The sequence below is a fragment of the Perognathus longimembris genome, chromosome 13 (assembly GCF_023159225.1).
Source record: "Perognathus longimembris pacificus isolate PPM17 chromosome 13, ASM2315922v1, whole genome shotgun sequence".
In the NCBI taxonomy this organism is placed as follows: domain Eukaryota; kingdom Metazoa; phylum Chordata; class Mammalia; order Rodentia; family Heteromyidae; genus Perognathus; species Perognathus longimembris.
In genome coordinates this window covers 16,394,854-16,420,824 of record NC_063173.1, presented here as the reverse complement: position 1 = coordinate 16,420,824, position 25,971 = coordinate 16,394,854, and the positions used below count along the sequence as shown (strand labels likewise).

Genomic DNA, 25,971 nt, shown 5'->3' with positions numbered 1-25,971 from the left:
TCTCCTTCCCAGCCCGGTGCCCTTTTTATATGCAGTTTCTGGGCCCACACAGAAGCCTTTTCAAGATCCCATAGCCACCCCATTTTTGAAGAACCAACAGTTAAGTGAAGTAGCCATTGCCTCCCCCACATCCCAGGGACAGGGCCCTGCTCTAAGCGTGTCCCCGCCCCAGCTGCACAGAAAGCAACCCTGCCGCCTTCCTGAACAGAGTCAGAGGTCCTGGATTCTAATCTCTGCCCTGCAGACGTGTTGCCAGGCCTCTGTTTTCTCCTCTGTGGAGTGGGGGCAATCATTTATGCTTCACTATGGCAGCTTGACTGCTGAGTAAATGGTGAGTATTTTTGAGGAGGAATATAGAATTCTGACTCAGGGGTCTTTGGAGCCTTGTGTTTGGGGCAGTACTGGGGTTTAAACTTGGCCTTTGTGCTTTCTAGGTAAGTACTCTTACCACTTAAACGGGGACCCTAGTCCTTTTTGCCTTAGTCTGTGTTTAGGTAGGTAGGCACTGTGCTTGTGTCTGACCCAGCCTAGCACCACACTCCTACCCAGATTATGAGTTGAGATGGGGAGCATGTTTTTTTTCTGGTGTGACCTCAAACTTTGATCCCCCTATCTGCACCTCCAAAGTAACTGGGATTATAGACACACACTACTGTATCTGGCCCTTTGCCTTCTTTTTTTTTCTCCTACTTGAAGTATATACTACAAAATGTACAGGTCTTAGATGCTTCATTCAGTGAAGTTTTATATATGTACACACCTATTTAAACATTTAGCCAAAGCTTCCAGACATTCCAATATTTTATCAGACTTCCATGCCTACTGTGAATGGACAATGCATTCTCCCTTCCTGTAGGAGACCATTATTCCCACGTCATATTGTTCTTCCCTGTCAGGAAGCTACTTGTAAGTGGCACTGTGTAGACTTTACCTTTTGCCTCTGGCTTCTTTCATCCAGGATTATGCTGCCTGCTTCTGTCAGGTAATATGTAGCGGTGACTCATTCTTTTTCATTACTGCATACTCTTCCATTACATAAATATTCCATCATTTGTTGTCTGTTTTTGCTGTTAATAGGCAAGTATATTATCTTTAGGTTGGAGCTATGGTAAAGAAAACTTCTGTGAACATTCTAGTGTGTCTGTTTCGGTGAATATAAACTCTCATTCCTGCTTTCTAATTAAGGTCCCTTAGTTAATGGGTTCACACTATTGTTTCAAGCATTGTTGTTAGTCCTTTGTGTTTATTATCAGAATTAATCCACGGGATAATCCTTTCAAATAGGTGAGTTAACAGAGGCGGAACTGTTAGTCACAGCACCAGAATTTGAGCTGAGGCCGTATATCCGCATGTGTAACCAGCCACCAGCCTCTTCTCTCGGATTCCCCAGAGAGGCAGCATCAGAGCCAAAGGTGCCAGTCCCTCCACTGAGCTGACCACCAGCCCATGAGCCCCGTCCAGACTCCCAATCTCCCTCTCCTGCCCCAGTGGGTAGCCCCCACTTCTTTCCCTCACCTGACCCAGTGAGGAGCCTCTTGTGAATGCGGCTGGAGCCGCCGACGGGGCGGCGATGTGTGCGTGCCGGGTGACCGTGGCCACGCGTTCCGACAGTTGCCCTCGCTGGCTTTTGATTCCACACGAGCAGGACATGCTATTAGTTCAAGCCTTGCCTGCCGCGCGGCCAGGCCCTGGGAGAGGAGTGCAGTGAGACGAGAAATTGCAGAGATAAAACTGGAGGGAAATGGAGGCCTTCTCACAAGGCTGGATGCCATGAAGTGGCTTCTGAGGAAACGAGATTTAGAAAGGTTCTGCGGAATTAGATTACACTTTCAAATTTCCTTATTAAAAGGGATTGATGGGCTCTTGCTCTGTAGGTCCAGGCTGGTGCGTGGGCCCCGGCTCGTGAAGGCCCTGGCAGGGTAGCAGGGACACAGAGACACAACCCCGCACCCCCGAAGCTGAGGTGGGGGGAGGGGGAAGGATTATAAAGCCGGACTCCGGATTCCTAATGCTCCGCGTGATTGCACCTGGGTGAAGCGAAGGGTCGTGTCTCCCATTTCCTCCCATGGCCAGGTCTCTTCCTGGCGAGTTTTGTTCCACTCAGAGCTTGATCTTGAGCTCTGCCCCCATAGTCTTTTAGAAGACCATGAACACACACATCTGTGGCAACCCACACCTGGGCCTGGGCAGATATTTGCATGACCACAGCAAACACAAGCGTTACACGCTCATGCACATGCATGCTTAGATGTGTGGGACAGGTTTTCATGCCGCTTGAACACCTGCTATAGGCAAGCACCGAGGATAGAAGTGATGTGTGGAGAAGAACACCAAGTCCCTCCATCTGTGTGATTGCAGGTGCCCAGCCAACTCCTTCGGTGTTCTAGGCCTGCATCTGCACCTTCTAGCAACTCCTCATCCCTGCCAATCCCCCTGCCTGGGTCTCTCAGCAGTGCAGCGCAGCCCTGCCGCATAGCAGATGAGCCAAGTGCGAATCCAGAGCTGGTTCACCAGCTCTGTCTCCTTACTCTCACAGGTTAGGAGCCTTGCTCTCAGGATCCCATTGTTCAGACAGGAATAATCATGGCACCTGCCTCCTAAGGCAGTGCGAAGAAGGCCCTTCGAGAAGTTGAGCCCCTGCCAACAGCAAGACCTGTCTGTGCCCCCAGGGCTCTTCCCCCAGTATTCGGGGACCTGTCCCTGAATTGCCACAGTGGGGCTTTCCCCTGGGTGGCCACTGGAGCAGCCTATCAGACAGACAAAGCTGATTCCCCCAGCATTTGCTTGCTGCCCTGTGGGTATTACTGGCTCTAACTAGTTGCCCATGGAACTTCATAGTCAAAGTGGCACGTTTAATTTACTGCTCTTTAGGGACTGTTGTAGGGACCTGAGCTTGGAGCTATGACTGTGGTTGTCCTTTCCTGTGTGCCGAGTAGGTGACTGACCAGAGCGTGCGTGCATGTATGTGTGGCTGTGTGTGTCTCTGTGTGTGCACATCCTGGTGCCACTGCTTGAACTCAAGATCTTGAGCTCTTGCTCAGATTTTTTTTCCCCCAGTCCTGGGCTTGAACTAAGGGCCTGGGTGCTGTCCTTGAGCCTCTCTGTGCTCATGGCTAGTACTCTACCACTTGGGCCACGGCACCACTTCAGCTTTTTCTGAGTAGTTTATTGGAGATAAGAGTCTCGTGAGCTTTCCTGCCCTTGGCTGGCTTTGAACCGCCATCCTCAGATCTCACCCTCCTGACTTTTCTTGCTCAGAGCTGGTGCCCTACCACTTGCTTCCAGTCTAGCATTTTGCTCGTTAATTGGAGGTAGGAGTCTCACAGACTTTTCTGCCTTGACTGGCATTGAATGGCAATTCTCAGATCTCAGTTTCCTGAATAACTAGGATTATACTCGTGAGCCACCAGGACCAGGCTCAGACCTATATATATTTTTTTTTTTTTTTGCCAGTCCTGGGGCTTGAACTCTGGGCCTGAGCACTGTCCGTGGCTTCTTTTTGCTCAAGGCTAGCACTCTGCCACTTGAGCCACAGTGCCACTTCTGGCCGTTTTCTATATATGTGGTGCTGGGGAATCGAACCCAGGGCTTCAAGTATATGAGGCGAGCTCTCTTGCTACTAGACCATATTCCCAGCCCCAGACGTAATTTTTGATTGCTAGGCTCTATCGATCTTAAGTACACCACATATATAAACATTATAGTCCATGGTAGCTCTGTGGTATAAATACTGTTTTTATAGTCATTCATTTTACAAAAAATAAGACTGAGACACAGGGTTAATTAAGATCATAGAGGCAAGCCAGACTGGGTGGCGCCAGCTTGTAATCCTAGCTACTTGGTTGGAGATCAGGGGATTGAGGTTCAAGACCAGCTTTGAGGCACTCTGAAGATTCCATACCAACCAATGGTAGAGTGCAGTGGCATATACTTGTCAACCCAAACTACGTGGGAGGCACAAGGAGGAGGGCTTCAAGACCCTGCCTCAAAGAACACTGAATGCAAAAAGGACTAGCAGAGTGGCTCACATGGTATAGCACCTGCTGATCAAACCTGAGGCCCTGAGTTCAAACCCCAATACTGTCACCAGAAGTGAAGATCATACAGGTAAAACTATCCAACAAACCCGGGTCCAGGAAGATTCCATAAAATGCCAGGCCTGTGTGTTTCAAAGGTACCAACATCTTCAGGCACAAAGAAAGGCTCAGGAATTCTTCTAGGTTTCAACTGAACACAAGGCATGACCAGAATTTTCCATGAAAGATGTTATTAGGAGAATGGATGAAATCTGAATGAAGTCTTGTAGATTAGATAAGAATATTACTTTCCTGGCTTTGGTTATTGTCCTGTTGTACAGGGAAGATCCTTGCTTTTAACAAGGTATTTGCACACCCAAACTGAAATAAACTCACGTGATGGTAGGGGGAGTGGAAATAATAGTAAATAATCATAACAGTAAAAAGATTATCTAGGCAGAGGAGAAACCGGAAACAATAGTAAAGAGATCATCTAGGCAGAGGGGAAACAGGAATTCTTTCTACTCTTCTTGCAACTTTTCTGAAAGTTTGAAATTATGTCAAAAATAAAAAAAGTCAGCATATGGCTGGGCAGAGAAGCTGAGATGGGTATTGATGACCAGGCTCTGTGCTAAGGCCTGAAGTGTGTAATTCCTAAGTAGAAAGAGAACAAATGACCTTGTTTTGTAGACGCAAGTCAAAAGTTAAAGTCCTTAGCTCGACTCTGATCTTTGGGGTACAGGGGACACAGACAAAACAAAGGCATTCCGTCCTCAAGTGCAGGCCCTGGAAGAGAAGCAAATATGACCCAGGGAGGAATGGACAAGAGTAGGAGGCCTAGGATTTCAGGGCTCTACTGTGCCAAGCAGGGGCCCACCAGGTGCCTGATGGAATCCCCTAAGCTGGTCATGGTGGTTTCCAGCAGGGGGCCCTAAGCATGGCTGGAGTGCCCAGGAGTGAAGGTGGACATTGCCAGGGGGAAAGAGAATGCCCTGAACAGAAACCACGGAGGCATGGTTACCTGGGGGCTCCCAGGTGCTGCCCCTTAGGAAAGTGTGTGCCAGCAGAGGGGCAGCCTGGCTTGGGCCAGGTGGGCAGGGTTGCCCAGGCCTTGGGTGGGGCTGGCCTGGTGGATGCTCTGGGGGTCGATGTGGAGAGGGCTTCTTTCCAGGCTGAGGGGGAGGCGGAAGGGGCAGGTGACCTCTGGCAGTCCCTTCCCATCACTGGACTGCCTGGCTGTGCCCCAGATTGCAGAGCCAAGGGTGAGTGTCTGGCCGCCCATGAGTCAGTCAGGCCCGGAGCCTTCTCCCGCAATCTGGCTGCTGCCTCCCTCCAACATCTCGCGCTGGTGCAGAGGGATTGTTGGGAGTTTGGCTTGACTCCTCTCGAGTGTTGATCCCTCACTCCATCCTGCGATTTGGGGGTGACACCTGGGTTTAGGGAACTCGTTCTTTAAACCGAGCTTAGTGTCTATGCTGTGCCTGAGCTTGTGCTGGGGGGGGGGAGGGGATGGAGTGTCTGTGCCAGCACAAACAACCTCCATTGTAAAAAAGGAGTGTTTTCATGGGTGAGTAGTAATTACTGGGTAATGCTTTAAAACCTTTCCTGAAGGAGTGCAAAGCTGTTTTTTTTTTTTTTTCCTTTTCTGAAGTCAGGAGTACATTAAAAGGATTACCATGTAGATTTGATTTTTAGATAACACTAAAATGGATCCCAAATGGACTTCAGCAAAGGGATGCTATCTCCCTAATGGAAAGTGCACGGCCTGAGGCTGGGCTCCCAGAGCCTGGCAGGGGGAGGGCCAGCAGGTCTACAGGGGGCAGGCCGGGGAGGCCTAGCAGGGAGTGAGGACCTGGGGCTCTCTGGGAAACATCTCCTTCCATTTGGGGAGCACAAGGTTCCCAGTTAGTTTCAAACTTAAAGCTCCTTGGCCTTCCCAGGAGTGCGGCCAAGGCACCTGGCCGAGGCCAGCGGAGGTGCCATGGGCTGGCGCTTTCTTAGGTGGATGGAAAAGGAGAAGGGAGCCTTTCTAGGAGAAATAGAGACTGTTTGCATTTTCCTTGCTGCAGGTGAGAGCACTGAGGCCCGAGGAGGCCAGGGTAGCTGGCCACAGGGTACAGATCTGAGGTCCAGGCCTCAGGCACGAGGTAGGACAAGCTTCACACCCCCTTGTGAGAAGCACCCAGACCCAGACCTTGTAGGTCTGTGAGGCGGATCGTGTGGGATGGAGAGAAAGCCAGGGAAAGCGTGATGTACGATCACTCCTTACCTAGGTGTCAGGCCACACCAGTGATGGGATCCAGGCCTGTGGCCTGGCCTATCAACCTCAGCCTATCCAGATAAGGGAGAGAATGCAAAAGACACGCCTACTACTGGGGGTCTCCACTGTCCCCCTCTTTCATCGTGAGGTCTAACTTAGTGGGCTAGGGGTCACCCCTGTATGTTCCTGTTCTTGCAGCTATTCTCTCCCCTTCTCCCTGCCAGGAACCACACAAGCAGAGGCCTGGAAAGGACCTGAGATGTGGATATGCATTGGTGTTTAAATGTCTACCTCTGTGGCTGGGTGCTCATTCACCCTCTCCTCTCCTCCCCAACCCCCAAGCCCTGGGGAGCAAGGGTTCTACTCTTGGAGCTCCAAGCTGCCCTCAGGTGTAGCTTCTTTTTTTTCCCAATCTGGTTTACTTGTTGTTTTTTTAAAAATTATTATTAGCATACATTACTTATACAGTGGGGGAGTTCATTGTGACTTTTCCACTCATGTATATAATGTATTCCCAAATTCAGCTATTTTAGAACCTCTCTCCTATTTTCTCTGTCCCTTGTTCCTCCCTGTGGGCCAGGTCTTGGAAGTTGCCTCCCAAGCCCCCCTCCCCCCCGACCCCCAGCTCTCAGAGTACCTGCTTCATGGGCTCCTCAAGAGCGTCGTGACCAGGCCAGCCCTGTTAGACGAGACACAAGCAGGCCTGGGGACAGCATCATCTTGAGCTCCATCCCTCTCTCAGACCAATTAACCTTTAGAGCTGCATTAAGGAAATTAGGCAACAAACTTCCCAGCTAACAGACTGAGGCCCCCAGGGACTGGAGGCGGGAGGGAGGGAGCAGGGAGCAGGGAGAGAGGGAGGAGGGAGCTGGATGACCTCCTCACACTGCAGCCTACGGTATCTCTCCCTGCCTTGTCCCCTTGGGTCCTGGGCATTGCAGGCCTGGCCCCCTCACAGAAAGAAGGATGCCCTAATCCTGGTGGGCTGCCCGCTTTCTCCAGCAGAAGTCTGATGAGAGAAGCTGAGCTGAGACCGCACAGGAAAGGGGAAGGAGTCCCAAGGCTGCTTGATTGGTGATATATACTAGTCTAGCTGACCATCTGGGCCTCAGTTTCCCTATCTGTAGAACTGAGAGAGCTGAGGCCCCTGGGTGGCTGATTCTCCCCTAACGCTTGAAGAATGCCCACCCTGAAGAGAGAGAGGAAGAAAGAGACTTGATGCAGCAGCTCAGCCTCTGAGTGGGGACCAAATGGTGGTGGTGGGGGGAATAGAGGCTGCACTCCAACCCTGGAGAGCTTCGATCCTTTGGAGAAGATGGGGGGTGGCAGTTAGACACCAGGAGAACTGGAGAGCTGTCAAGGGAGGACTCGCCTCCCACCCCTGCTTTCATGAGGGGTTGCTTGTGAGATGGAGATCTGGCGCCTGAGAGCACCTGTGGTTCCTTCCCAGCTCAGCCTTCATCTCAGTGAACCATCACAGCTCCCTGTGGAGGCCCGGGCTCCCAGACGACATCTATCCCCATGTCCTCCTCAGCTGTGCCCCAGGGGGTGGGTCTAGGCACAGTCCATCCATGCCCACACTGCCAGCCCCATTTATGTAGAGAGCCCTGCCTTTTGTGCTTGGTTCTTTCTGGGGTTTTCGAAAGTTCCCGAAAGCTGGTAGCTCAGAGATTCTTATCGTGACTGGAGGAACCAGAGCCTCCAGGTTTCCCGCTCTCAGTCCAAGGCAGTCGAAGTTGGACTGTGGGCTGAGGGAAGTCTGAAACAGGTTGACCCAGCTGTCTCCTTCACAGGTGTCTGGAGCTTTCCATCCGAGTACCGGCCAGGGTTTACTGTAGCTTTCCAGGCCAGAGGAGATCAGGGTGGTGTGTCCATAGATGACACCAGGAGCTCTAGAGCCGCCTGCTCCCCTTGAGGAGTCTCCCAGGAGCCCTGCCCCTCTGTCCTCACGGCACAGGGGACAGAGGTACTGCTCTGCCAGGCCGGGCCTGTGCCCTGGCGCAGAGTAGACTCAGGGCTCCTGCGGAGGGATCTCCCCAGAACTAGGGACAAGCCGTGTCACGCATTCCCCAGGAGCCAGAGGAGGAAGGTCCTTGGGAGAAGGTTCCAGAGAAACCCCTAAACTGGAAGCAGTAAAGAGAAGGGACACACTCCTCATCCCCAGAACAAGGGGTGTGCCCCAAGGCCCAGAGCTAGAGGCTAGTCCTGTGTCCATCTGTCTGTCTGTCCGTCCACAGGTGTGCCGATGCTCTCCGTCCAGCCCAAAGGGAAGCAGAAGGGCTGTGCGGGCTGTAACCGCAAGATCAAGGACCGCTACCTGCTGAAGGCGCTGGACAAATACTGGCACGAAGACTGTCTCAAGTGTGCCTGCTGTGACTGCCGCCTGGGCGAGGTGGGCTCCACCCTCTACACCAAGGCCAACCTCATCCTGTGTCGGCGTGACTACCTAAGGTGAGCCCCCTGCCCGCCTCGCTCCCCGGGCCTGCTCACCACCTCCATGCCCTCCGTGCCCAGGCAGGCCCGGGACCAGCGTGCCAGGCAGGCATCTGTGAGCTCCTGGGTGCCAGCCTGGCCTTCGCCTTTTCCAGGTAGTTCGGATCCAGCTCTTGTCTGCAGCCTGAGAGGGGACACCTCAGAGGGGCGTGGAGGGGCGGGTGGAGGAGTTCAGACTTGCCCGGACCTTCTTACCCACTTTTCTCCCAGACCCCCCCCCCCCCCCCGCCAATTCCCTCGCTTTCCAGGCAGGCCTAGGCTGAGGCCCCCACGTTCCTTGGGAGCTTGGCAAGGAGCCATCCCTGAGGACAAGGACCACAGATGCTTTCGACTTGGGTTTGAACTAGCTCTGTGTCTTTGGCTCTCACCACTCAGGTTCAGTTTACTCCCTGGTGAAGTGGTGAAAAAAAAAAACAAAAAAGAGTCACTCTTCCATGCTTTGCATTCCTCAGAGTTCTGACACACCTGCCCCCCGCCCCCCCCCCAACAACCTGGCTCTCATCCCCTGGGGCTGCTTCCCCCAATTAACCCTCCCTTAGGCCATTGATGACATCAGCAAGGCTGGAAGGAGGCCACGGAGGGAGCAGGGGCCTTGGCTGAGACCCAGCGCTTGCATTTGGCTCTGTCTGTGGCAGGCTGCTGGGTGGTGGTTGGGCCTTGTGGGGGAGAGGAGGCCCATCTCATTAATTAACAGGTCAGGGCCAGGACTTGTGGGGCTCCTCCTCTGCTTAAGTCAGGGCAAGGTGGGAGGGGCCGGGGTTATCTGTGGAAGCGCCCCTGTTTTCCCAAAGAGCTTGAGAGTTACCTTTCTTTTTGGAGCTCCTGCCCTTTGCAGGTGCTTTTTATAAAGTGATACAATAAAACAGGATTTGGGGCTCTGCTCAGGGAGAGAGTGGGGAGGCTGAGGAGGCCGAGGGGTTCGGGATGCTCGTGGGAACTCGCGCCTGCAGGGCCTGGCAAAGACCTTCAGGTCTGGAGGCTTAGGGGATCCACCCAGGAACCTGAACCTAACAAGGTTAGGGAGAGATGCCAGACCTTCCCATGATCCGCAGGCCTTCGGGAAGGAGGACCACAGTGAGCCAACAGGAGAGCCAACGCCCTCAGGAGGCTGAGCACAGTGGTTTGGGTTTGGGTTTTCCCTGTTCAGTGCCAGAGGTGAGGACTGACGTTGGAGACCAGGGAGGCTAGTGGGCCAGAAGCAGATGCTGGGGTCCAGCCTTTGTCTGCCTTTATCGGAGCCACCAGGCAGCTCAAGCTGATGAATAATGGAGCCGAATTCATCTGCAGGGCGCCTGAGCCTGTGCTGGACAAATCAGGGATTAGAGGGGCCTTCCACCTGCCTCCCAGCCCTCATGCCTTACTAGGGGCTTGTTTGGCCTATGTGCAGAAAAGAAACAAGGCAGGGCCTGGATGGCTGAGACCACTGGAACACTCAGCCAAGGACTGGCCCTTCTGGCCATTCCCTAGAGCTGGGCAGCCAGTCCAGCAGCAGCTGAAGGGGAGATGCTCGCCTGAAAGGGATTGTCGTGCTAGGCATCTTTGGAACTTCCTTTAAGCATCGGTTCTGTTCAAGAAATATTTTCAGACAGGATTGTCCCCATTTTATAGAAGGAGAAACTGAGGTTCAGAGAATAGAATGGGGGGAATCAAGGCAAGTGACACTGAATTTCATAGCAGAAAAAGGGGTTTCATAAAAGGCCAAATGTGTGTGTGGGGGATTAACAAAGCACTGCGAAGATGGGAGAGGCTCCATGGGGTGTGGTGATATAGAACACCCCTCCCTCCCCCATTCTGGAGGAGCAGGCCGCATCCTGGACACAGTTTACCTCCTGTGACTCATTCTTCTTAACTTAAAACTTGGATCCGATGGGGGTAATCTTTGTAAGCTGTTACAACAGTGTACCTGACTCACAGGAACCCTGCCCAGTGGTTTTCCAAATACATTGTGACTAAAAGCTTATAAGTCTTCTCCACAACTCCATGGAGGGTATATTCTTTTGCTCTGTGTCTGACAACTGAGACCATTCAGGCTCAGAGAGGCTCAGAATGACTCAATGATTGCCTGAGGACACACAGCCTACAATAAGCAGACAGCCCCTAAGATGTAGGTTTGTTTGTGTGTGGAGCCTTTGCTCAGACCCCAGCCACTGATCTCCAGGGGGCCTCCTGTGCTTAAGGGACTCTAGTGGGAACCTGGGGGAGGGTGTTGGGTTAAGCAGTGTTAATTGACCCCGGGGCCCCTACCTGGTCTCCTGAAGCCTGGTATCTTGGCGGGATCTAGATGATGCCTACTAGTACTTTTACCGTTTAGCCCAGACCTTCCTGACATGCTCACAGGGCCTGAGAGGAGGCAGCTCCCTGGCAGGCCCTGAGCCCTGTGTGCCCTCCCCTGGCAGGCTCTTTGGCACCACAGGAAACTGTGCAGCCTGCAGCAAGCTGATCCCAGCATTTGAGATGGTGATGCGAGCCCGGGACAACGTGTACCACCTCGACTGCTTTGCCTGTCAGCTCTGCAACCAGAGGTGAGTGCAGACCCCTAGGTGCCCCAGTGCCTTTCCACAGACTGTAGCCCGCGGCCTGCGGCCTGGGTCAGGACCTGAAGAGGCATGCGTGTGCTGTGTGTGTGGACATGGCTAAGTGTGCACATTGTGAGCGTGCATGTGCATATGCTTATCTGCATGTCTGTGTGTGTGTGTTTATGTGCCCAATACCAGGTGAGTACATTTGTGTGGCACTTTTCTATATCATGCATGAGTTTTCTGTGCATCTATACAAGTGGGTTCACGTCCGTGAAATTAATATGCACATGTGCATGGGTTTTTAACTGTCTGTGAACAAAGGTGTGTGTATAATGGGTGTATGTGGTATGCATGTGAACATAGGTTTTAAATATGCCTTACAAGGAGTGATATATGTGGGCCCTCTCTCCCCGTATCTAGTGGAGAAACATTCCCAAACCCACAGGATGAGATTTCTTCCGGGAATATCCGTACTCCTGATGCCATTTCTGTGAATCTGTTGCCAGGCCAGCTTCTTTTGAGATCTTTTGGGTCCTACTCAGTGTCCCAGCCCTGTGGGAGACCCAGGGGGATTTAAGAAGCCAGTCTTTCACCCCAGGATAAGGACTGTCACCAAGAAATCAGGGCCTTTTCTCAGGAGACTTCACGTCATGGGTGAACCCATAGAGGTGTCTCCAAGGGGTGAGGGCCCAGGGGACCAACCTGCAAGAACTCCATTTCGGTTGTGCAGTCTCAGACTGGGAGGGCTCAGTGAAGTTACAGCGCCACCTGGTGGTTGGACTTGGATATGCTGACACTGAGCCAATGACCTGGGCTAAAGGTCTTTAGGGAACACTTTTGAGGGAGGTATTAGAATACTCCCCACTCCAATACTTGTAGAAATTTAGGAGGCCAAAACGAGGTCTTCCTTTGGTAGGAGAAGAAATGGGACCGGAGCACCTTCCAGGGAGATGTTCTAGATTCTTCACTCAGCCATCCTCTGAAGTTAGGAGAGAGGGATGGAAAAATAACCAACCAACCATTTGATTCTTTCTTGCCTTTCTCATTCCCCGTTCTCTGTCTTTCTGCTCTTTCTCTCCTGTGGAACTGGGATAATTTCATTCCCATTCTCACACCTCCCTAGAAGAGTTGAGGGTGGGAGGCCTTTGGCCCTGCTTGATAGTCTGTCCCACCATGCCAGACTGCAGGGCCTGGCTGAGGGTAACCGCCCAGGCTTGCTGTGCATTTTCTCAGCCCCTTCTGGAAACTCAAGAGGCAAATTTCTCTGCACCCCCATCTCCCCTGCATCCCATCTCCTGGGTCAGGCTGGGTCCTGCGCACACTAGGAACCCTGCCTCCATGGCTTCTTTCTCTCTCTCACTTGGAATTTTCTAGGTTTTGCGTGGGAGACAAATTCTTCCTGAAGAACAACATGATCTTGTGCCAGATGGACTATGAGGAGGGGCAGCTCAATGGCACCTTCGAATCCCAGGTTCAGTAACACCCCGTGCCTGGCCTCCAGGCCCAACCGTCCGTCTCCCTGCCTGCCCACCCACCTGGCAGGCCAGCCAGCCACTCTGCCTGTGTGGGCTGGCCAGCTGCTGCCCTGCCAAGTTAGAACGTCTCCATCCTCGATGGGAGGGTGGCCCTTCCTCCACCATCACCGCCTGTCTGTGTGTAACCCCTCCTGGGGCCAGGCTGGGCCTGTACAGTCTGTCTTCTGTATATAAATGGGAACATTTATTTTATGAGAAATGTAATGCGATTTTATTACTGGCGTGGATTAAACTTATGAATGTTTCCGGGGATGTTGCTCTGCGTTGTTCACATGATTGACATGGACTTGGGACCGCCCCCCCCGCCCCCCCACTGCCCCCCCTCACTCAAGGGTAGGGCATGGAGCAGTGGGCGGGACCTCCAGCAGATGCTGTTGCCCTGCAGATATGCCAGGTTGGCTTTAGGGAGAAGAAGCTGGAAGGAAAGGGGCAATTCAGAGTCTCTGAACCATAAGCGAGAACTGGAGTATTGCTCTTTTCCTGACAGAGCACGCATCCTGGGTCGGAGCAGAGAAAAGGGGCAAGATGAAGCTCTGTGCTCCCATGATCCATCCCCCCATTGGGATTCCAGACTGCCTGCCCAGAGCTGGGGACCTTACTCTGACCTTCTCCACAGTGGAGCTCACATCCTGAGCCCCTTACCCTAGTCATGCCCTCCCCAAACCTCTCTTTGCTTTCCAAGTGACAGACAGTGTTTGTTGTCTCTGGGGCTGACCTGGGGCCCATCTTGCTGCTTTTCTGGGTTAAAAAAAGAGAAATAATCCTGTTTCCCTTCAACTCAGTCTATGCAGGTTGGAGACGTCTAATCTGGCATGGAGTCTGTCAGCAGACCTCCATCTTCTCCCAAGTCTCAACCCCAAGCTGTAAATGGGGCCAATGGAGAGCAAATCAGACCCCAGACAGAATTCCAGATGAGACATAGTCCCTGCCCTTGGCAAGTTGAGTTTGTCATGGACCTGGATGGTAGAAGCCAATCGAGGAGGAAGCCAAGAACACAAAGCACAGAAGACAGAACACTGCGTGGAAAACTAAGATAGGCCAATTCCCTTCAGCAGACACAGACTACTTACAGTGATGCCGGGGAGTCCGGTCAGACCAGTCAGTAGACACACGGTCAGACAGACACGTTCCAGCAAGCCAGCAGGCTCTCAGCCCAGGCCAGAGACAGCTAGACCTTCAGTAGATTGATTGTAGCCCAGCTCAGCCAGACAAGTTTGTATGGCCAGTGGCCCAGTCCATGGAAAGGGACAGCTAGGCCCAAGATGTTAGGGGCAAGAGTTCTCCACTTTGGGGACCCTCATCTTCTGTGAAGGAACAGCACCAGTAGACGTGATAAGAGGCAGAGAGCTAGCCAGTCTGGCTACAGTGGCTACTGTGGTTTACATGACCGTGGAGCAGCCCATGTGTGACGACTTGGGATGTGGGATAAGGCTGAGTGTACCGAGAGAGACTTGAAGGGTGGCAGGCCATAACGAGGAATTTGCTCATTCAACTTGAAAAGTCAAATGATTGCTGGGTGCTGGTGGCTCACACCTGTAATCCTAGCTACTCAGGAGGCTGAGATCTGTGGAGTGCCATTCAAAGCCAACCCAGGCAGATAATTCCCTGACTCTTATCCCAGTTAACCAACAGAAAAATCCAGAAGTGGTGGAGGTATAGCTCAAGTGGTAGAGTGCCAGCCTTGAGCAAAAAGCTACACAAGAAACAAAGCCCCGAGTTCAAGCCTCAGTATACACACGTGCGTGCAACCCTCCCCCCCACCACACAGAGCAAATTATTTTCTTGCATTGTAGAAGTTTCCCCAGTGCCAGACCCTCTCTGAGCCCTTAAGCCTAGGATGCCTGTGTCTCTCTAAAGGGCCCCAACTCCTAACTTCAGAGTTTGCTGCAGATAAAGTTGTAACACAAGTTAATTACATGCTTATGGAGAGATAACAGAGCCACTTGAATGCAGTTTCTGAGCAATTACAATTGTTTCCAACAGAGTTACCATATTGCAGCCATGAAATAACATGTCATTTTGCAGTAATTATGTAATTAACTTGTCTCACCACTCTAGGTTGTGCAATTAATTCACTTACAATGAGATAGACTCAAAATCAAGCAGGCAGGGTTTGAAAGGTCCCCAGGAGCAGAGCTGGCCACTGTCTACCTCAGACCTCATCAGAGAACTTCTGCCATTCCACATGGACTGAATTGCTATTCTGTAGGCAATGGGCATGATCTGATTCCCAGGTCATCCCTGAGGCTCAGATCTACAGGGTCAAGTGCTGTGGACTTGAATTCGTGCCCCCAGTGTGGCTATCATGATGGCCCAAGTAGGAAACCTCTCAGCAGAAAGCTCTCTGTTGGCTTTGAAGAAGTTATACAGGCCTAGCCTCACCAGGTGTGAAACCAATAGGCAGGTAGGAGAGGGGCACCAGAAATCAAGCTCTGCCTTTAAGCCAAGCAACTGAGGCAAGGCAGGAATAGCTACCAAGATCTGAAGGTTATACTCCAGGAGAGGATTCAGCCTTTCAGGGGTGACCCAGGTAAAGCCTGACCATCCTTCCAGCTACTGTGGGGAGAAACTTGGTTAAGTGTAAGATGTGCATTGTCCTGGCCTGGTTCTGCATGGTTCTGCATGGCTCTGCAGTTCCGGGGGATGAGGCCAGGGAGAGCTGAGCAGGAACCATTAGAGGCTGCAGCAGCTTCAGCCTGGGACACACCGGTGTGGAAGAAATGTAGCTGCGAAGGAGTCTCCTTTATTTACAACCAGCCCATGGGTCCCATCTCTCCTCCTTTCCTTCCTTGGTGCCTTTGTATCAAAGATACCGTCGCAGGGTTCCTGGCTTCCACAGAATATGGTATCTGGCTTTTGTCACCAGTCCTTGATCTGAAACTGGACCACATAATCCCAAAGTGTGGAAAGAACCTTGGTTCCACACTTGGTATTGCTTTTCTCAAAAGTCTGCAAAGCTTATTGGGAAATCTCCCATGGGTCTTTTCTCCTTCTAGGCCCGGTTGTTGTCCTACATCCCATGCTTGGGCTACCAACAGCAGCCACGTGATATTCCTGCCTGTGAGACATCATGTTTGTGAAGTGAAAATTGCTCTGTCCCTTAATCCTGTCGGAGACTCTTCATAACCAAGCTTTCTAAATCTGTCACTCAGTGATCCCCAGCGTAACACATCTGGGGTGGGTACCATGAAGAGAAGGCTCCAGAAAGATGCTTCCTAGCTCTAACTGGGGTCACCCTTGGAGAAAAATGCCAGTGAAGGCAATGCTGTCAGCCCACGAGTCAATATTTAGCTATCTGTTACCGCTAGGACCAGAATTTCCTGAAAATGAATGAATAAAGATGAGCTGATATTGAAGATGGGTTGGTTCAGGAAAAGACTTGGTCAAGCGTGGTTTATCATGAAAAAAAAAATACTCTGATGAAACACACACATTCACGTAGAGAGAGGGGAGGGGTGGGCAGAAAAGAGCTATTAATCAGAAACCTCATCTCTGCCCTGGGCCCTGAAGGCAGGCTTTCATATTGCTCTATCCACAAAAGGATGGTGTATCCCAGATCTTTTTACGCTCTGGGTACCTGAGTAGATGACTCCTCCCCTCTTCCTCATGCTAGGGTTTGGACTCAGTCCTAATACTTGCTAGACAAGGGCTCTACCCCTATTTGAGCCATGCCCCGACCCCTTTTGCTTTTACTTTCTTCTTCGAATGGGATCTTCACTCTGACTGGCTTCCAACAAAGATGCTCCTATCTTTTTTTTTTACAAACATGGGAAACCACACCCAACTAAATTGATTGCTCTTGAACTTCCTCTTCTTGGTGTCATTTTTGTTACCCAGCAAGAGTCAGCCCATTCATACTAGCGGGTCTGTCCCCAATTTAGCAGAATCTCTTGGTTCTTAGAATTATCTTTAACGCCTCCAAAGGCCCCATATTACCAGCACAGATTTCCCTCCTGGCAAAGTCCAGTGCTCAAATGTCCTGTTAAACGTCTTTCCACCCTGTAAAAATCTCCCCTTTGCCACCTGTATGCCCTTGATGGGGCTCCTTGCACCTGAGTTACTCCTTTGGGACCTCTTAGACCAGGAAGACAGAAGGCAGCTGCTGCTCAGAGCAGCCATTGGGGATCTGGAGAGCAGTGAAAGGAAAGGGGGAAAGGGCTGGGATATACCTAGGGCAGTCACAGGGAGAGGGAACCCCTACAGCCCAGGGGGAGAAAGCCTTGAAAACGAGCTGTTAAAGCCTGTTTCTAATGGGATGGATGGTGGAAGACAGACTCAGAGAGATTTGGACTCTCCCAACTGTTTATTCTCCTTCATGAGAGCTGTGGAAACCTGCTTGCTGCTGCACTACACTCCCCTCTGCCTCCCCCTCCCCCCCCCCCACCAACAACAGCATTTCTCCCTCTCTCTGACCCCAGGCTGCCTATCTACCCATGAGGGCTGCCTGGACCCTAATTGACTGAGTTCATTTGCTATGGGCCTAGAACAAACCATCAGGTGCTGACCTTGGGATTTGCAAGCCTTGTGGCCTTTACAGTATAAATCCAGGGCCCTCCGGGGTTCCGAAGCTTTGGCTGCCTGAGACATGAGTTGGTGTGGTTTTCACTTAATCTACCTCAATTTCCCTCATCTTGTCTGGACACAACCAGATACCAGAAGGCTGCAGTGCAGGTGCCCTGCCTGGACCTTAGTTATAGACTCTTGCTTCCTGAACTCTGTGAGCAGAGTGGGGGTCCTGCTGAGGGTGGAAAGTGTTTGCCATTCAAGCAAGTTCAGGTTTTGTCTCCCAGAGCCTGGAGATGTTTCGGGCCCTGCTGCTGGTTCTGGTGGATCTCCTTTCTTTATTTGGGGGAATATAGGGCTCACCCCACATGAGTTAGAAGATTCCTCAGCAACTCAACCTCTCCCTCCCTCCCACCTTCCATCCCTGCTACCCTGTTTGTGGGATCGTAGATAGACACACAAAGGAGCACACAGAATACAGAGAGGTACAAAGGGAGAAATGAGAACACATGGGGTAAGGGAGAGAGAAACAGGGAGGAGGTAGGAGAAAGGAGGGGAAAAGGGAGAAAAGGGAGGGGAGGGTGAGGGAGAGAAAGGAAGAGAGGAGGGGAGGAAAGGAAGGGGAAAGGAGGGGAAAAGGGAAGAGGTGAAAGGGAGGGGAGGGTGGGAGAAGGGAGGAGAGGATGAGAAGAGGGGAGGAAGAGAGAGGGAGGGAAGAGGAAAGGAAGGCAGGGGGAGAGAGGAAACGAAAGGAAGGGATGGGAAGAGAAGAGAGTTGAAGGGAAGAGAAGAGGAAGAAAAGAAGAGGAGGAAGAGGAGGGGAGAGGAGAGAAGAGAGAGAAGTGAAGAGAAGAGAAGGGAAAGTTTGGCAATAGTTCCCAGTTGCAGGGACAGTAAGTGGCGAGATCACCCATGATGGGAAGGGTCCTGTGGTAGTAGTTTAAGTACACAGATCTGGGGCCAGATATTGTAAGCTTGGGTCATAGCTCCCCAACTTGGCAGTTGTGCAACCTGAGCAGGTACTTGTCTTGCATCTGGAGGGGTGTCTTTGGATGATGATGATGCTTACATCTTCAAGCTGCCTTGAGTATTAGATCATGATCCAGACAGCACTGGGCCACGCTGGCCCATGGTGAGCCCCATGCATGTAGAGACCAATCACATTGCATAGGCAGCATTGGTGTAGGCCCATTGACACGTCTGGAACAGCTACTAGCCTCCTGCCAGAGGCCTGCCTCACCGTGCTAGCCTCTGGCCTCACCACTGCAGGCTGTTCTTGGCTCCTGAGTACTCTCTGGAGAAAAGCTCTGCACTTGGGACCAGGAAGAGAAATGACCTCAGACTAGTAAAATGGGCTTCCATAAATCAGTACATTTGACCCATTGAAGGCTCTCTTGATTCTGTCTTCATTTTAGAATTGACTATCCCTCCTTTTTACACTGGAAGAAACTGAGGCTCAGGGAGCTTCCCTAGTAGTAGAATCTGGATCTAAACTCAGAGCAGGTTCCAAGCCACATTCCCTGCAGATAGCTGTCCATAAAACTGCCCTGTAAGGCGGCGCCAGGCAGTAGAAGGATCATGCACTCCAGAAATGGATTTCACTCCTGACAAAGCCCCTAGGACTCCCACTCATCCCTGTTCATCTCTACAGCCCATTCCCAACAGAGGGAGTTTTGAGCCCTTGGGTAGAGAAGGACCTGGGGCATTTCATTCCTGCTAGTCCACCAGTCAACAAACAGGAATTGAGTGCTTTCCACATGCTGGGCATGTTAAGGAATGGAAACCCATGAGCAGGACAAGACAGTCCCTTGGTGATCTACAGTCTAGTGAGGAAGTCATACAACAAACCCATGAGTAGACCCATAGCAAGCCGAGATTGCCACACAGCAGTGAGTGATGGAAGGGAAGCCTATTTAGATAGACTGGGCAGGGATGGCCTCTACTGATTCACTTTTAGCATCATTTTATCTGATACTCAGAATGGAACTGGTGCTCAGGGCCATCCTGGAGCCAGCCGAGTTGGGGTCCTGGTCTCCTGGATCTTCTCCTAGCCCAAGGCTCTGTGACTTGCTTTCCAGTCTAGGATCCTACTTGGGCCCACAATGGCTGAAGGAGAAGCCTGTGCAGTCCTGACACCTGCTTGGTGCTTCTCTCCCTCTGTTTCTCAGGTTCACAAGAAATATTTTTCCTTAAAATACCAAGGAATTAAGTGTGGGTTCTTGGCTGTCACCACTAGCCTTCCAGACCCCAAATGCCATCAACTGGGGACACATTGACTAGATCTGTGGCTGCTGGGGATTCTAATGTGATTGTTCTAAACACTTAGAATGACTGCCCTGCACAGAAGGTGCATCCAGAAAGCAGGTTTCTCTGAGGATTCTGCATGACTAGTTTTCTAGGGGAAAAGACAATTTGCTTTAAAAGCAAGAATTGGCAATGCCCGGAGGGCTGTGGGATATCTGGAGCTGGCAGGACCAACTTTGTTCCAGCCCTTGTACCTGTCTGCCTGGATGATCTCTTTGGATGGGTGAGGAACCCTGAGCTGAGGAATACTCTTGAACATTCCTGGTACCTGGGTCTGGAGGTGAAGAGAGACTACCAGATTTCTCTTAGTTGTGCCCCACAGAAGAATGTGTGTTTAGCTTCTTTCTGCTGCCCACAACATGCCCCATCAGGTGCCCCCCACTTTGAGGTCCCCTTGAGGAAGGGTATATTGTCAGGTTACTATGAATATTGCTCCATGCATCACCTGGGCTTTCATGCAAGACTGTGGGTTTCCAAAATCCAGTCAAAGTGACAATAGACTCTTGAGCTGGAGCCTCAGCCCACTGTTCACTCCTAGGCAGTCACTGAGAGTGAAGAGTGAGGCTGGCTTTGCACAAAGTGGAGTTAGGGTAGTTGCTAGTTCCATGGGATTGAGCAGAACTTGGACCCTTTCTCTGCATTCCCACAGGCTGGCTGCCCCTCTGCTAGGGCTCAGCTGGCCCAGTCTGTTCTTCACCCTCTCCATAGCACCTGCCTTCTTATTTAGGACCTACTTGGAAGCTAATCCCTATGTTCATTAGACGGCTCCCTCCTGCTGCCCCTCTGCTTTCATTAGAGACAAGGGAGCTAATTACCAGCCCCTCTGAGGCCCCACTACAGGCCATTTCAAGCTGATGAGGACCTTGAAATGATTTAAAAATCCCATTTCCCTGCAATAAAATGGGCCACCCTTCTTCCTCATTAAGGCTAATTACTAATACTTGCCATGCAAGGAGGGAGGGCCCTTGCTCTTGTCCTCCACTCAGCTCCACCTCACGCAGGAACGCCCCATAGACCTTTTCTGAACAACAGCAAAGAGTCCCCCCCCCCCTCCTTCCAGGCAGAGAGGCCAGACGTATCAGGTTGGTGAGAAAGGCTGAGCTTGGCGCAAACAGGCAGAATAGGCCGAGAGGGTCTAATGAAGAGGTGTTGAGAAGGAAGAAGATCTGAACGATGGTTTAGATCTTCCAAGGCCTTCTGCCACACCCTCTCCACCCAAATCCAGTGTTTGAACTGTGCTGAATGTCCAGGAAACTACAGTAGTCATGGCGGCAGGGTTCCCTGGAGCTCTCCATGGTTCTGAAAATTCCAAGCCAGCACCATTTTGTCTCCTAAGCCTATGCACACAGTGGAAGATGTGATTCAAAGACCTTTCTAGAATGATGACAAGCCCTTTTTCTAAAAGGCAAGGGTTTCCTGCCTCCCTTTGTTGGCTCCTTTGACTTCAGAAAAGTGTGTCCACACTATCCCTTATTGTCACCCCTGTCTTCTTTCCCCATTCTGACACCTGACTTGAACCAGAAGAATGGAGGAAAACCAAACAAAAACATAACAGCAACCAGACTGTGCAGTCTTAATTTCAACCATATGTAAGTTTGTTTTATAACATTTTTTTCTTTAACTTGAAGCTCCTAGCTTAGGCTCTGGACTCCATCTGGTTCTATGCTCATTGAGGGCTGGAATACACTGTCCTTATGGTCTCTCCTTCTCCCACATTCTGGAAGCCCACATGGGACATGTGGTGTGAGCTGTCTCTGCGTCCCCACTGTCTAGCTTATAATCAAGCCCTGTTGAAGAGCATAAGGAAAAGAGCGGCACAATCTGTTCTGTTGGAAACTTCAAAACCTCACCAGTGTAAGGCCTGAGCCAAACAGGGATGAGACTCTGCCTTTCACCACTATTTCTTATCGCTGGTGACCCTCAACACCAGCAGTACTTTAAAAAGTGAAGTGCTAACCAGGTACTGGTGGCTCGCATTGGTCATCCTGGCTACTTATGAGGTTGGGGTCCAGATGACTAGAATTTGAAGCCAGCCCAGACCCCCCCCAAAAAAAAAGATCTAGAGACTCCATCTCCAATTAACCAGCAAAAATTTGGGCTGGAGTTATGGCTCAAGTGGTAGAGGACCAGCTATGTGCAAGAAAGTCAAGCAAGCAGGAGGTCCTGAGTTCAAGCCCCAGAACCATATATTCTAGGCACTCTATTGTAATCTCTTTACTACACTCTACCTGGTCTGAACACCTTTCTGCCGATATTTGCAAGCAAATGTCTGGACAAGAATAAAAACACCATGTAGAAGAAGGGGTATTGACTCCCCAGATAGATGTATGTTCCAGTCCCCTAACACTACCTGGATGCTGTCCAGCTCCCCATTACTCTGAGCCCCACCATGACTCTAAACACAAAAGTCCACTTCCATAGGTCTCCTCACAAGTCTATATCACAGGCTTGCTGCTCACCTGGAAGACCACCTCTCATATATCTAGCTATTTCTGTAAAAAAGCTATTTGGGGGGGGGGATGAAGTCTCTTGCTTATGCCCAGGCCAGTCCAGACCATGGCCACCCTGTTCACACATGTCATGTATCTGAGATGATAGGCATATGCCACCACACACTGATCAGCAGTTGGTTGAAATGGAGTCTTACCAACTTTTTTTCCCCTGGCTGGCCTTGAATTGTGATCCTCCTCAGCTCTGCCTCCTGAGTAGCTGGTGGTGTAAACTGACATATCTGCCAACTCTTCTCAGATATTTCTGCCATAAGGGCTATCCCCTTCAGAGCTCTCATGATGTACAATTCCCATCTTCTTCACTCTCACTATGTACTGTGTACCTACACACGAAGCAGAAGAGATGACTTCTTTTCTTCCCTATGCACCACCAACCTACATTACACTTTATTCCTTCATCTATAAGCAGGAAATCTGCGGGACACTAGATATCAGTCTAGTGACTGCAGAAGAACACATGTGAGTTTGCTTTATTTCACCCATCTACCTACCCGTCCATCCCTCTATCCCTCCTTCCATTCATGTTCCTAATTATCCAGTGAATGGTGAGTGCCTAATGTAGGGCAAAGACAAACAAAGCAAAGACCCTGCCTTCAAAATCTATTACAGAGAGGAGAGGAGTCAGACACTAGCTCCAGCCAGGCACCAGTGGCTTGTGCCTGTAATCTTAGCTAATCAGAAGGCTGAGATCTGAGGATCATGATTCAAAACCAGCCCAGTCAGGAAAGTCCATGAAAGTCTTAGCTCCAATTAACCACAAAAAGCCAGAAGTGGAGCTTTGGTTTAAGCTTTAAGCCATAAACTATAAAAGCTAAGTAAGTAACAACACTTAGTACACACACACACACACACACCATAGCTCATTATGCTCAGTGTCATGTCAGAGCTCTAAACAGAGGCTACAGAAAGAAGGGCTTGAATGGGAACTGACAGCCTGGGAGAAGAGAAAGTTTCTGAGGAAAAGATGCTTGAGCCACCAAACACAGGAAGATGATCACATAGGCAGTGGTTAAAGGCAAGGAGGTTTACCGAGAGTGGTTTTGGTTGGAAGGTGAGCCAGGACTCAGAGGTCCTGCAACTCAGAACACAGAGGCGTTAAAGGAGAGCAGCAAGACCATGGCAGGAGCTCTCATGGGGGTTCTGGAGATGGGCCTTGATCCTTAAGGCAGCAGGGAAATGTCAGAGCTTTGTGATAGGATATGGATATGATCTGCTCTGATATGCACCTTTTAAGAGATCGCTGTGGGGTGATACAGCAAATCAGCAGGAGCAGAGGCCCAGGGTCAAGCAGGGAAGCCAGCAGGGTGAGGACACCCGCAGCTTCCACTGCCTGAATGAAGAATGTGTTCTGCACAATTTGCTCTTCATGAGCTCCCTTCATGAGTTAGAATTTTTTTGTATCTATTTCACTCTTGGAGAAATGGAAGTAAAGTGTTCTCACCCAACTAGAGCTTCCTGGGTCTGCTTTTTCCTTTTTGTAAAACCCAGCTCTCAGATCTCTACCCAGGGACTTTTACCCACTTTCTGCTCCTAGGGAACCTTTAATTCCAGAGGATAAAAAAGCTAGAGGAAAGATGCTTATTGGGAAAAGTAATATCTTGTCAGAGGAAATATCTGTGGTCACTTCCACTATCAAGGCATTGGGAACTCATTGAACAATGAATTGAGGATGATGCCACTATTCCCAAATAGCTCAAATGAGAGCATTTTCTCTGAGTGGAAGGCCCAACTACAATTAAACAGGCAAAGGTGGGTGTGATGGTACAGGCTTGCAATCCCAGCACTTGGAAGGTGGAGGCAAGAGGATCATGAATTCAAGGCCAACCTGGCTTACATAGTTTGACCTGTGAGAGAGAAAGAGAGAAAGAGGGAAGAAAGAAGTGGAGGTGGTAGAGGTAAATGAAGAGGGGGGAAAGGAAGGAGAAAGGGGTGGGAGGGAAGAGAAGGAAGAAGTGAGGCAAATACTTAGCACAATAATTGTAGGTGATAATTACTAAAGAGGAATAAAATCCAGGAGGAATAAGAATTCTTCTGATGAGAATCAGCTTCCAGAAGTGGTGAACTTCTGTTAGCTAAGTCCTTGAGATGGAGGCATTCATGTCTGGTTGGGAGGCTGAACCAGAATAAGGGAGCATCTACCTGAGATACCATCTGGTGGACATTTGTGTGACTCCAGAACCCCATCCCCCAAATGACCAGTCTGTACCTAGAACCTAGTATTGGTCTAGGGTAGGAAGGTATACACATTGTACTAATCAGACTAAGGACTAAATTTTATGTCTGGAGAAAAAAATGATCTGCTTTTTTCAGCATATGAACAAGAAAACAGGTAGCTCTCATTGGCAGACATCTACGACCACAAAATATCCAGTCTTAGAATCAAGGTGACATCAGAAAAGGCGAAATGGAGGAACAGGAAACCTATGTCCATGACAGCTGGAGTAAACTGCTAGTGGCTTGCCTTCCCCCTGGATGCCTTCTGTACTTAAGTCTCTGTGTCAGAGGGTTCTGTTGTGTTACTTGAACATCTTTACACCCACAATGGATTCCAGAGGTGAAATCTGTATGCCTTGTTGTGGTACAGCTTTCTGGATGCATCAAACAAATCTCATGCCCTTGATCTTTCCAACTTCTGGACTGATTCAACGTTCATACTTTAAGCCCCAATATTATGAGATGCTTGCACCGCTATTCACTGAAGTTGATCATGCATTTGACTTGGCAAAAACAGGTATGTGGCACTCAGGAAATGGGCAGGATCGTCTCCTTCAGACGATGTTCTAACCTTTTCTTTGGCCATCACAATCCAGAATAGATATCAGACCATGGACAGCTCCCGAGACCCGTGGGTCCCAGAGCCATTTTCCTTATTTCCTCTTAGAACAGTATTAATGGATCATGTCTTCACCTCACCTGACAGTCAGAAAGGAGAATCTTGAACTGCACTGTATTTATTTCCATTCATTCAGGGAGGCACAAACACACTCTCTCCTGATCCCAAAGCTTGAAGAGAGAATCCAGCCACTTGCAGGTTGTAACTGGGACCAGAGTCTAGTTAAGGCCCCAGCACAGTGTTCTAAGGGGACCACTGATAGATAAGTAAAAACCAGAAGCACCATTCTCTAGGGCTGAGGCTCTAAAAAGCAGGCTATGGAGGTAGTATGTGCTGTTAACCTGCCTGAGCTCCAAAGCATGGCTTGGCCAAACCTGAAGGAGCCATCATATCTGGCTTTCTTCCCTTCCCCTGCCTTGAACACATGGGAGGAACCCTGATGCCCCATTCCGGGGCTTTAACATCTAGGCTCCCTCGTTGCAAAGCTCTTCCCTGCTGGGCACCAGTGGTTCGGGCCTGTAATCCTAACTACTTGGGAGGCTGTGATCTGAGGATCATGGTTCAAACCAGCCCAGGCAGGAAAATCCATGAGACTCATATCTAATTAACCACCCAAAAGCCAGAAGTAAAACTGTGGCTCAACTAGTATGAGTGCTAGCCTTGAGCAAAAAAAAAAAAAAAAAAAAAGCTCAGAGACAGTACCCAGGCCCTGAGTTCAAGCCTGAGGACCAGCACAAAAAAAAAAAATAGAGGACTGAGGATGATCTTTTTGGCCTTTTTCAAACTATTGCATCTGAACCTTGGAGACCTATGTTGTGAAGGTGGACATGGCTGCTGGCTAAAAACCTTATTGCTGACCCAAGGTGAATTAAGAGGGTGGAAATTGGGTGGTGACAGACAGAAGATAGAAGGCACCTGGTGCAGTGCATGGCACGAGTAGTGACCGAGTCAATGTTAGGCAATATTATGATCGAATAACCTCCGGGGAGAGAGAACCT

General features: G+C 50.4%; 1 protein-coding gene across 2 annotated transcripts in view; it reads left to right on the top strand.

Moving 5' to 3' along the window:
* Positions 1–13,072, top strand: part of Lmo1 (LIM domain only 1) — a 38,862-nt gene extending 25,790 nt beyond the window's left edge. For both annotated transcript variants that reach the window (XM_048359910.1, XM_048359911.1), the window contains 3 exons: positions 8,514–8,727; positions 11,166–11,291; positions 12,663–13,072. In XM_048359910.1, coding sequence (XP_048215867.1) covers positions 8,514–8,727; positions 11,166–11,291; positions 12,663–12,768 — 446 coding nt within the window. In that variant the 3' untranslated portion in view covers positions 12,769–13,072. The remainder of the gene's footprint in view (positions 1–8,513; positions 8,728–11,165; positions 11,292–12,662) is intronic.
* The last annotated feature ends 12,899 nt before the right edge of the window (positions 13,073–25,971 follow it).